Genomic DNA, 12,826 nt, shown 5'->3' with positions numbered 1-12,826 from the left:
TCCATCGACAGAATCCTCTGTACAAGAACCTCTTCTTGTACAGGTGTAAGACGGCGATTTTTGGAGATAGCACCGCGTTGTGGAGGAATACCACGGGCGCGACGCGTAACCGTCTTTCTGGGCACATCGTATAGTTTCTCAACGCCTCGGAAGGATGTAATTTGGCCGGTCTTGTAGGCTTGAACGCCTAGAATAACTCTGCCTTCTTGAAAGATGGCTTCTTGTTGTTGTGGTGCTGCCATTGGGGTGGTTGTTGGACGACGCGTCGCGTGTTGAGTTGGGTGGGCCACTAGCTTGTGCGGGCCACTAACTTGTGGATTACGTTAGTGCGAATCCACGAAATATTACGTAACTAGGAATATTAACACGCCGAGCGAACTACCCTAGGCCCTAATAGAAGAAGTAGCTAAGCTAGAAACTTAATTCCCTGGCGTTACTATTTAATTCCTAAAGACTAATAGCAAACGCATTCTAGGCAGCCGTGAAGATTATCTATTTTATGTCTGGATACGTAAACATAGTATTGTCCTAGAATAATTAACGCCAGGAAACTATATATAGAATAGTAGTGCAGAACGTGCAGGTGGAATCCTTATTCTTAAAGCCTATTGCCTGCGTGCGCAGTATAACCTACCTGGAAATCTCTAGCTATTCCTATATAATACAGCTGCCTATCTACTAAACAGAACGCCTATAGAATCTATCGGATGGAAAACCCCCTAGATTGCTATACAGGAGGGCTTAGGAATTACGCCGGTTAACCTAAGCATTGCCCATCTACGGGTATTTGGCTGCCGTGCCTATACGCTGAAAAAGCACCTACCTAAAATGCCGAAGACAACGCCCCGTGTATATATAGGCTACCTAGTAGGCTACAAATTATTAAACATCTATTTTATCTAGGTTCCTAGCCTAGAAAAGGCTATATAAACACGGGATGTTATATTTAATAAAGAAAAGTTCTATAGCTATATAGAGATAGACTTTGCAGCCGAATTATAGGTGCCTATTAAACAGCTTATACAAACGCTGGAATATAATAAATAGGAATAGAAATAACAATAAGAACCACGCGTATATAGTGTTAACGACGACAGTAACAACAAATTACTAGATACTATTATTGTACGTCCGCGGCAACAGCCTTAACAGCTATTAACCGAACTAGACAGCAAATATTCGTCCGCGGAAAGCGCAGCTGGCCTGCCTACACCTACGGACACGCTGTTACCAAGATCTAGATCCCCCGTGCAATCGGCTACGCTATTGTCCCGTTCTATCTCCGTAGCCTCGGGGGTGGACAGGAACAGCGGATCTATATCCCCTACGGCTACTACGGCCACTACGGCCACTACGGCCACTACGGCCACTACAGCCACTACAGCATTAGCTGCCATAACGGCCACTACGGCATCTACAGCGCCTATAGATTCGTCCTCTTGTCCTGTACAAGACAAAAAACCAGCTAAGCCCCGTACAGCGCTGCATTCGGCTATCGCCGAACACGATGCGTACGACGATGCCCTGCCGGGCCTATATTCCGCCTTTGCCGCGGCCCTTGCACTATAAGCAACGTATACGGCAGGCCCTACTACTGCACCAGCAGGCCCTCACAGGGATTCTCTCCAGGAAGCACCAAGGCACTGGAAACAACTACGAAACCATCCCGAACGGGACGGGTTTATAGCGGCAGCAAAACGCGAACTAGATAACCTAGTAAGCCGTGGAACGTTTACTGCTGTAGAACAATTTATAGATTTAAAGCTCTATATAATCCCTATTACGTGGGTATTCACGTACAAATTTAATAAGAACGGGCATCTACTATATTATAAAGCACGCCTTTATGTACGCAGGGACCTATAAAAGGCAACGGAAGAGGATATATACACAGCAACACTAGCTGGACAAACGTTCCGTGCCTGTGCTGCCCTTATTATAGCAGCAGATCTTAACACCTAGCAGGCAGACGCCGTATTAGCATTTACAAACCCGGAACTTAATAAGCTAGTATATATTAAGTATCCGGATGGATTTAAATATCCCGGATACGTGCTAAAGGTAAACAAGGGCCTATACAGCCTACGTTGTTCCCCCCTTCTCTAGCTAAACAATTAATCCAAAACGCTACGGGAACTAGGCCTAAGGGAAGTTCTAGGAATTCCGTGCCTATTTATTAGCCCCTATTTTATTGTATTCTTCTATATAGACAATCTTATTGCGTGCTGTATACCGTAATACAACTATTACCTAACAGCGTTTAAACATGCGATTATAGCCAGATACAAGATAAAGGATATAGGCGAGGCCAGCTGGTTCCTAGGAATTTGAATACTCCGTAATCGCCCTATAAAACGGCTGTAGCTATGCCAGGATTCGTACCTTAATAAAATTGCAGGAAAATTCTATTAGAAAGATGCACTACGGGTCCATACACCCCTAGCCATTGACAACCTCATTCCATACGAACAAGAAGCCAGTGCCCTCTCAATACACGGATACCAACAGAAAATTGGGTCCCTACTATACGCAGCCATCAACACGCGCCCAGACATCGCACGTACGTGTTCTAGGCTGGCAGAATTTAGCCGGAATCCATCGGCAGGCCACTACTATACTGCTAATAGGGCTATTGCATACCTATACCAAACGCGTGGCTACGCTCTCTGCTACGATGGCAGCACCGTTGATACGGATTAAATGCTCGTTAGGGCTAGTGATGCCAGCTTCGCCGACGATTCCATCACACGCCGCAGCTCGCAGGGCTACATCCTGAAACTATTCGGGGGCCCTGTAGATTGGAAAGCAACAAAACAAAACCATGTCACAAAATCATCTACGGATGCCGAGCTCACTGCTGTTTCCAACGCCGTGTCGGAATTCATGTGGTGGCAACGATTGTTCACGTCACTGGACCTTGTTCTTGAGGGAAATGAGGTGATAACTATTCTATGCGATAACCAACAAACAATTCGACTACTCAGCAAATCGGGCGGGCATTTGAATACGTCACTAAAGCACGTAGACATTCACAACCACTGGCTTCGTCAGGAAGTACAAGCCGGTCACGTACGAATTGATTGGGTGGCATCCGAACATATGATTGCAGATGGGCTTACGAAGGCCCTCCCTCGACAAAAGCACGAGCTGTTCGTTCAACAGCTAAATCTACAGGACGTTACTAGCAGGATCTAGGAATGGACGTTGGGATTCAGCATCTTTCGTTGCTGTGGGGTGACTCAGGTTGCAGCACTACAACCTAGGATCAACAACTCATATGCCAGAAAGCTACTCTCCGAACATCAGCTGTAGAGAACCCAGCTGAAATCTCAGCTGTAGAGAACCGAGCTGAAGCCTCAGCTGTGCAGGGCTCATCTGAACTTACTAGCGCGCCACCCTGGGGGTGGCCCCCTTCCTTCCCCTAGTATATATACAACTAGCTAGACGTCTATAGAAATCAGAGTTCACATCAATTTCAACCTGAGTGTTATAGCCGACACTAACCGGACGACTTGTCCTTGAATGCCTCGTAGTCAGCTCCTGACGTAGAGTAGCCTTATTCTAGATATACTTATAAATAACATCGAACTTACGACAACCTGAGACCGCTCACACTCCACACGCTGAAAAAGCCACACCGCGTTTTCACTACCCACCAACCACAACTCCGTCAACCAAACTACGAACAACAATGTCCGCCTTTCTCCCATCTACGGCCGAGGGCTTCATTTGCACTATGCTTAGCAATGTTGACCCTTCCAACCCTGCACTCTTGGAGAACTGCCAAATCTGTTACGAAGAATTCAATGCCAGCCACCCTGCGGTCTGGATTCGATTTACATCTGAATGCCAGCACGTTTTCGGTCACCAATGCTTAGTCGACTGGCTAACAAGCGACAATACTAACGCCAACAAAAACAAATGTCCGCTGTGTCGTAGTCCGCTCTACGGGAAGTCGAAATGGGACGAGGACATAGAGGCACAAACACGTTATATTCGGTCATTATCTGCGGCAGATGTGGGACGGGACGAGATTCGAGCACAGTCTTTCATTCTCCAAGACATGCTAGATCGATATAGAGAGGCGGGTGAGCGGCAGGTCCTAGAACTTCGGCAGCATCGGCGGCGTGAACGAAGGGCGAGGCGCAGGGAGCGGGAGCAAGATGCCCACCGCCGTGCACCACGGGCCGAGCAAGACGAGAAGTAAGCTTTTCGAAAGACCTTGAGCCTCGGCGGGCGCTAGGAACATCTTGTCAGTATGTCTCTGCTACCTCATAAACAAGTGCGTCTACCAAGATTATCAGAGTAGCTACTCTTGGCTAGCTAGGAGTGAGGGAGCAACTGACGAGATGGGCTCCGTTATGGTGCATTGCCTTTACGATAGTTCACTTGCTTCTAGCCTATTTACGAAATTCAGAGCATGGTACTGAATTCGTTGCTTAAGCCTCATTTCGGGATGGGGAAGGGGTTTCTCCATTGGATTCCCTTGCATATCCAGCCCTTGTTATTAGTTTCAATCCCCTTTCTACATGAATTCGTAAACTGGGAAACACGTGCAATTCTATTGTGTTTACCGGGTATTTGTAGTAGAAACTCAAGTATACATATTGAGGCCCTTCGAGCTTGTGAAAAGACCCTAACGTGAAGGTGGTAGACTGTAGGGTTCAAATCCCAAAAAGTGAATGTGCGCTACTTTTCCAGCCTAAGAGTATCGTCTGGAGGCCTCTAGGTGCATGAGCCTGATCCAAACCGCTGCCGGGCAGCTTTCGAGGTGCGTTTGTGAGAGACGCCTTTCCTGAAGGATGGTGACTGGTGAACATAGCTAATTCACTCTATCATCATGTTATTTACGTTTATCGCGCTTGGCACTCACCTTCTACAATATTCACCTTTTATCGCGCTATAACGCCACATGAATAGAAGTTCAACCCGAATTCCTAACATCGTCCAATTCCGACCATTTCAACACCACACCTCACACCACACATTTCTCAATAGCCGCGACCCATTCTTCTACAAGCCACGGTTACTACAAACTTAAGCAATCCTTCGATTATGTCTACCGCTTTGCTAAAAACCTCTGAGGAATTCATGCAGAACAACATCATCCAGGTTAATGATAGCGTTCTAGCCGATCTAGACTTGCCCGAATGCCCAATTTGCCATTGCGAATTCGGAGTGGATGATCCCGCGATTCAAATTACTGGGATTACTGGATGCAGCCACATCTTTGGCCGGAGCTACCTTGCTGACTGGTTCTCAAGCAACAATCCTAATGTGGACACTTGCCCCTTATGTAGGACTAAGCTATACAGAGGGAACGGGACGAGGGGACGGGACGAAACTCATCGACATCAACGCTGTTTGGTGGCCCCACGTGCGATGCAGGAGGCTAGGAGGGAGCTAAACGGAGCTCGCCAACGGGAGGTAGTGGCCGCACGAGAGGCGCGGGAGGCTGAGCAGCGCGGCCAGGAGATGCAGGAGCAGTTACAGAACACTGTACGGGAGGGACAGGAGGCTAGGCGATCTTTTTCCGAAGCGCTTGAAGCCCTTTTGAATGACCTGGAGGCTGAGGGTGGTGGCTCGGAGGCGGAGCGCGAGAGGTTAGAGCAAAGACTCGTTCAGTTGCGAGAAATAGATCAATCGATCGAAGACGTCCTGAGGGATCGTTGATAGCGATGGTCTCACAGCGAAGCTTGCGTTACTCTACGTCAGAGATTAAGGTTCAGATTGAATATTCTCTGGCTCGGAATCAAGGTTACATGTTCTTCATATTGGTCATCTTTTAGTTCATGGGCATGAAATTTGGGATTTAAGGGGGAAATGGTACTGGGTAGCTAATTGTGGAGCTCATATTGAATTTCCTTTGGCTCGGAGCTGAGGTTGCATCTTCACTAAGATTACTCTAATAAGAGTCCTCACTTTTTACATACAGATTTAAGAAAATAACTTGGCGTCACGAGCATGGAGTTTTTGTTTGGGGAAAGGAGTTACCGTATTGTGATAGTGACCGGCTCATATAGTTTAGCCACTTCATCAACCTCTGATTTGCTTTGCGTCCCTTGTCGAGTAGATGCTACTTTATCATAAGTGATTTGGACTCTTGTCAGACTTTGCCCAGCTTATAAGAGCGAATCACTTCATCCTTTTCCGATTAGATATAGATGCGTCGCCAGGTAAGTTATCACGCCTTGAAGGTTATCACGCCTTGAAGGTTATCACGCCTTGAAGGTTATCACGCCTTGAAGGTTATCACGCCTTGAAAGTGCCTCTATTATTAGCCCTTTCTCATCGCCTCAAGCTTCAATATCTACTCACGTTTAGGCACAGCACAGTACGTGGGCTGACAGGAGGACTATCTGGACCCTCACGTCGCGCCTCCTGCCACTTCACATCGCTGAACTGGTGTGCAATATTCATTGCAGGGCGCTCGGGCAGGAAATCTGACCTCTTCGTAGAAACCAACTCAAGAGCATCGGCTAGGAGCCTGTTTAGCTCATCCTCGGCCACATTCTCTCCCGCAAGGCTAACGCGGCGGATCAGCATGTTGATGTTGGACTTGACAATTATGGCTCGGGATCGGTATTGAAAGGCGAAATCGTATGCTCCGATGAGAAGGTTCCGGCGGGCTATGTCCTCCTGGAGCTCCTTGAGCGTGTCGCAAAGACGTTGAAAGCGGTCATCGTAGGTCTCTAGTTGGGATGGCGGAAGTCGACGTTGCTGAAGACGCTGGTCCTCGGCCTTCCATTTTGCGCCTTTGATGAAAGAAGCCGAGACGGCCTCCATTTCCCGACAATCATAGAGGACTCGTTGAGTCGCGGCGCGCTCAGGCTCACCAATCACCTGTTTCTGGGTCACTACCAAGCTAGTAGCCTCATCCAGGAAGTTTCGTACAATCTCATCGGTGAACTTTTCTCCGGCGAAACCTAGGGTGTAGTCCATGTGCGAGATCTTGGCAGCTAGAGCTGTCGTATCTTTGCAGAATTGTTCATCTCCTCCAAACTTCTTTAGGAACTCATTTCGGCGTTTCTTTTGCTCCTTCAGCTCTCGAATGGCGGCGTGGAGGCACACGAGCTGGTTGGTACGGCTGTTCGATACAGATTGGACTTCATGAACCTGGCTGTTATGAGTTTTAGAGTTCTCAGCCTTCAGTTGATTGGTTCCGCCGAGGACTGGACTCGTTGCATGGCCGAGCCCTTGATGGCGGTTCTGATTAGAGACATCTGACCTCTCTATGGTATCAGGGGCGTTTTGAGTCGACTCCTGGGCGACGTCGAAGTCGAAGTGGGTCACGTTCCACTTTGGAGGATCTAGTTTGTGTGGCATATTGAGACGTTCTGTATCTTGTCGGTCTGGAATCTCTAAGTTTTGGTGATGTGAATTTGGTGTAAGGTTCAGTTGGGATAGCGAACACGTTTGAGACAGATATGTGTAGTTTGTGAAGCAACGCGAGATAGGGACACTTAAATAGGATCATCGAAGTGAATGTGTACTAACAATGCCTCGTCGTGAATTGCTGTTGTGAGAAGTTGACCGTGAAACAAGTACCCCAACTGTGTGACTCGAATGTACAATGAGTTGCATTGTGTAGACCTAGGCGGAAATACCACTTTAGCAGGTCATATTCAGTATTGAATCAGGAGACATGATGTGCTCATGAGCGTGCGTAAAAGATAGTAGTTTATTAAGAAATAGAAGGGATGAAGAAATTTGCATAAATATTGGATCTTAATTTACTTCTACTCATGCACGTCGTCTCGCATATTCCAGAATAATTGCGAACTGCTCAAAGATCTATGTGCGTGGGATTGTCAAGCGCGAAAGACCTATGATTCGATTTAGCATTGATTGGAAGAATTGCGCCGGAGAGAGAAAGTGAAAATAGGGAACTGCCATAAAGAGAGAATATGCGTTTGGTAAGGTTAGAGTAGTTCTAGTAGCACTCTTAAGTCATCACTATTGATAGCATAAGCGTCATAGGACGTCTAGCGGCTCTCGCTATCGGGATTGTCGAATGATGAAGCTAGGGTAGTAGCATTCGCAAAGAGCCTCTACACATAGGGCACGTCGGGCTTTCACGGATCCATTCCGCGAGACACTCGGCACCCAGAATGTGAGAACATACCGTGCGAAGTGCACGATGAGTATCGTTGTTCAACTCTTCAAAGCAGACGTGGCACTTGGGATCGTCCGCAGGAATGCCGCAGACTTCTATGACTCCCTCCAAGAGTCTGAACGATATTAAGGAAAAGAAGCCTAGCCAGCCACGAATGGGACCAGACTCCTTATAACCACGTTCGAGGTCAGCCCATACGGGTTTGCCAAAATCGCCTTGCTTGATGTCAGTCACCGCTCTGTCGTAAATCAGTGCCTGTATCTCACGGATGAAATGTCTGGCAATACGATCTATGCGTCTGGGCGTTTGCTTTTGTAGCCATGCGGTCATGCCCTCGATCTCGTGCATAGCGGAAGCGCGAGCACGCATGGATCGAGTCAAAATCTCAAGCGCAAAAGCTACAGGGAGGACCTGAGCAATCTCCTGTACTTCTGTTAAGTGGTGGCCTATTCCTAGATAGCGAAGTAGCAGATCACGGTAGTAATAAGTTTGTCTCCTGATGTCAGCAAAGTCGTCAAGAATTACTAGCTTAACGTATGCCTGGAACGCAGCTAGAAGCTTTCCTTATAGACGCCAGGGCTCCTAGTGCGCAATTAAGTCTTCTTTATAGAGGTCTCTTCTCGTGATAAATATTATTATTAGATACTAAAAGTTAAGGCCGAGTTCTAGAGGTCGGGTGCGGCATATACAGGGGACCTTATCGGCATCCGCTAATTAGTAGGACTTATTATCCGACGGACTTATTTCGGCTAACCCTAATATAGTTCCGTGGAGATTTAGTTAAGTTTAGGAACCTAGTAGATTTTAGAGGTCTAGATACTTCTAGAGATTAGTAAAGTTTAGGGGTTTAGTTAAGTTTAAAGATCTAGAAGAGCGTAAAGATCTAGTAAATTTTAAAAAAATACCTATAATATTTAGATAAAGGTAAGATTTATATAAAACGCCGACTTAGCTATATATAATAGCTTTATAATAAAAAAACATTTATAAAGCTTATAATTATACGTTCTAATAATATATTCCGCATATATTATAGTTTTACTTTAGTCGAGCACTAATCCTAAATTATTTACTATAAAGCGAAATATAGCAGCCGTCTACACGCTACTATACTAGCGTATTTTTAGCGCTATTCCTTAGCTTATATATATTACCTTTTAGCTTAATAGGGTTCCTTTTAGAGTTTCTATTCAATTAATTTAATTAACCTGCCTTTTAATATTAGTTAAGTTAAAGGCTTAGTTAGCAGAGGTCTATATTAATTAAGTTAATTAACTAATATTAATAATATTAAAACGCCTTATCTATAAAAATTTCTTATAATCCTTAGTATAGTATTAAGTTCTAGGCGCTACTAATTATACACCCCTTTTTACTAACTATATACCCTTTTTTACTATTTATACACCTCTACCCTACTTTTAGCGCTTTACCACCTTCTAATTAGCTTAGAAACCGTGCTAAAGCTTCTAATTCGCTTATAAATTCTAAATACTTTTTCTAAATACAGCGTATATATAAGTAATTATATCCTTATCTATTAGGCCTTAAAGGGGGCTTAGCGCTGGCTAGTAGTAAGTATATAAATAGCTAGTAGTTAGGAATTAAAATTAGTTCTTAATTTATACTTTTTTATAGCGCTGTTAGTAAAGCTAGCTACCTGGCCTTATACTTTAAAAACTAATAAAGTCCTAGGTTTAAACTACTAAGGTGTTATAATACTAAATAGGCCTTTTTAGGTATATAGTTCTAACCTATAAACCTAGGGCTTATAGCCTATTTACTAATTCTATAAAAAAGCCTTAACGTACTCTATAAGCAAGCGGCCCACTTAAGTAAGTAGCCTACCTTATAAGTAAATCGCAATATTAAATATAAATTGCTCTATAACGCTAATAGATATTAACTTAATATAACCTGCAGTCTAATCTATAATAATTTCCTTATCTTTTTAACACGTATAAGAGTTATATCCTATCTTGCCGCAGCGCCTGCAGCGCGCCTGCTGCTGTGCACTTCCACCTGGGCGCCTTCTATTTTAACGTATTTCCCCCTTAATTTGTTTATTAGCTTCCTTTTAAGCGATTATATTAGAGCCCTATGCCTTTATTAGGACTTTTTACCTCTAAATTTGCTTTTTTTTGCGCTCTCTACGCTTTATAGCAGCCTTATTCGCCTTTTAAAGGCTTATAACCTAATCGCGTAATAATATAGCCCTATATATCTGCATTTCAGCGCCTCTAATAAGCAAATTAAGCAACTTAAAAATTATAGTAGAAGAGCTATATTAATATATTTAAATGCGATTATAAATTAAAGCTAATTAAGAGCCTAGCTTAAAAGTATTGCTTAGTATTTTTAATTCCTATTAAGCCTTTATAACAGAAGGCAATAGTATATAAAGTATAATATTAAGCTTTAAAAGCATTACCTCTAGATTAAGCAGTATAAGGCCGGCGCCTTAAAAGCTTGCGCAAATATTACTCTTTATAAATAAGTTGTTAAATACTACTTTAAAAGCTGGTAGGAACTTAAGCTTTATAATATAGTTAATATAGTTGCGCGCTAGATCCTTAATTTAGCAACCGTACGCTTTTTTTAACAGCGTAAAACAGCCTATATTAAGCGGCTGTAATAAATATAAGGCGTGCGGTAGTATATATAGCGTGATAATATTATTCTCCTTATAAAGCTCTTTAAATTTAAGCGAGTTATAGCTCTTATAACCGTTTAAAATAAGCAAGCAATATATACCTATAGTGCGGTCCTTTATATATATATTAAAATATTGCAGCTATATAATACTAAGCTTATTTATCGTCCAGCCGTTATTGCTTACTGCTATAGCCTAGTCTAGCGGTATATTACTGCCCTTATACTATATAAAAAGGTGGTATTTACCCGCAAGGATAATAAACGGCGGGATTGCCCACCTATAAGCGTTAATAGCCTTAATTATAGTAGCCTACTTACGATCGCCTAATTATATAGCTTTTAGTTAATTCTATTTTTTAGAGCTTGTAATAACTACTCCTATTAAGATAACACCTATTTAGAAGCCGGTTTTATTAAAGTTATAAAAGTTATTATCTATAATACTATACTTCGCCTTTATATTATATATAAGCTTAAACTATAGTATAATAATTCTTAGATCTTTATATAGGGCTTTCTAGTAATTATACTTTTAATTAAACCGTGTTTAAAGCTTATTAGTCTGCTTAACAAAGTTATATAGCTAGTTTTTACTAACTTAGCCGGTACCGCGCTTATTTAGCAGCTTATTAGCTATATTTTATACAGCGCTTAGCTGCAGTGCAAACCCTTTCGAATCTAGGTTAATTATATATTAAATAACAACTAATTCCTCCAGCTTTATAAGCTTCTTTAAATTAGGCTCGTAATCGCGTCGGGCGGTTGTTCCGGCGCGTTGTTGTTATAGGGTTGTTCGGGGGACGTTGTATATTGCAACAGCGCGTTGCACGCTTTTAAACTGCTTTTTATCGATTGCTAAAATAGCTATATATATCTAGCCTTCTTTTTAAATTAATTGCGTATTATATTATTAAGGTATAGTAGTTAAAAGTTAATAAAGCGCGTTCCGGTAATAAGGTAGGCTACTTATTTAGGTGGGCCGCTTGCTTATAAAGTACGTTATAAGGACTTTAAAGGTTATAAAAACTTAGGTAAATAGCTAAAAGGTAACTTATACGCTATAACCGCCTATAAAAATATAGGCCCTATAAAGAAAGGAGTAAGTATTAGGCCTTAGGGGGGGCTTAGTGCTAGCTAGTAGTAAGTATATAAGTAGCTAGTAGTTAGGAATTAAAATCGGTTCTTAATTTATACTCTTTTATAGCGCTGTTAGTAAAGCTAGCTACCCGGCCTTATATTATCCTTTACTTTATAAAGGTTTATCTAATTACTAATAAAAATAAGCTATAAGGCTTATAGCTACTTAATAGTAAAAATCTATTAAGGAAAAAAAAGGGCTTTCTAGCCTAAATAAGAAAAAAAGTTCCCTTTACTAAGCCTTACTTACTAGGGCCTTAGTTTATAAGGGTATAGCTCGAGTTTATATAAACTAGGGTTTATCCCCTAATATTATCCCTTTTCTCCGGAAAAAATTTAAAGTAGAGTATTATATAAAGAAAAAAATATAAAAATAGAAAAAAAGTAGGTATTTACTAGTATTATATAATGCGTTAGTGCTATATATACCTAGTAATTTATATAACTTCTATCTAAAAGAAATATACTAACTTTATCTAGTTAGTTAGGCGTATAAACTACTACTATATAATCTATTACTAGAACTCTAGGTTTAACTCCTGCAGCAGCCGCTTTTTTAAGCACTTCTAATAATAATAGTAATACTATAACCTAGTATACTAGTTACCTATTTAGATAAAGCGCTATTCTATAGAAATACTATAATTAATAATAATATAATATTGCCTAACTTTCCTTCTATAATATTAAGGGGGCTACTAACTATACACCCTCTTTTAACTCTATATATACCCCTTTTTCACTCTATATACACCCCCCCCCCCTTTTTTAGCGCTTTACTACCTTCTAATTAGCTTAGAGTAGTGCGGAGAAAGCTCTAGGTATTTACCTTTACGTTTCTTTATACGTAATACTATACGTAAGGCCGTATATAATACTATATATAAGGCCGTATATAATACTATATATAAGGCCGTA

The 12,826-nt window shown here is 42.3% G+C and overlaps 3 protein-coding genes across 3 annotated transcripts; 2 read left to right on the top strand and 1 right to left on the bottom strand.

Moving 5' to 3' along the window:
- Positions 1 to 3,691: 3,691 nt before the first annotated feature.
- On the top strand, positions 3,692 to 4,207 carry BDZ99DRAFT_528010 (uncharacterized protein; the record flags this gene model as incomplete). Its single annotated transcript, XM_033726328.1, has 1 exon — positions 3,692 to 4,207. The coding sequence occupies one exon, from the start codon at positions 3,692 to 3,694 to the stop codon at positions 4,205 to 4,207; it is 516 nt and encodes a 171-aa protein (XP_033568757.1).
- An 848-nt stretch (positions 4,208 to 5,055) lies between these two features.
- Positions 5,056 to 5,673, top strand: BDZ99DRAFT_528009 (uncharacterized protein; the record flags this gene model as incomplete). The annotated part of the gene is made up of 1 exon (XM_033726327.1): positions 5,056 to 5,673. One exon carries the CDS (start codon positions 5,056 to 5,058, stop codon positions 5,671 to 5,673), a length of 618 nt encoding a protein of 205 aa, XP_033568756.1.
- Positions 5,674 to 6,303: 630 nt separating this feature from the next.
- BDZ99DRAFT_483343 (uncharacterized protein) lies at positions 6,304 to 7,326 on the bottom strand (the record flags this gene model as incomplete). The annotated part of the gene is made up of 1 exon (XM_033722567.1): positions 6,304 to 7,326. The coding sequence occupies one exon, from the start codon at positions 7,324 to 7,326 to the stop codon at positions 6,304 to 6,306; it is 1,023 nt and encodes a 340-aa protein (XP_033568755.1).
- Between the last annotated feature and the right edge of the window lie 5,500 nt (positions 7,327 to 12,826).

This window comes from Mytilinidion resinicola (genome assembly GCF_010093595.1).
Source record: "Mytilinidion resinicola strain CBS 304.34 unplaced genomic scaffold BDZ99scaffold_36, whole genome shotgun sequence".
NCBI lineage: Eukaryota > Fungi > Ascomycota > Dothideomycetes > Mytilinidiales > Mytilinidiaceae > Mytilinidion > Mytilinidion resinicola.
The sequence above is the reverse complement of the archived record's forward strand: the minus strand, read 5'-3'. Positions and strand labels throughout refer to the sequence as shown.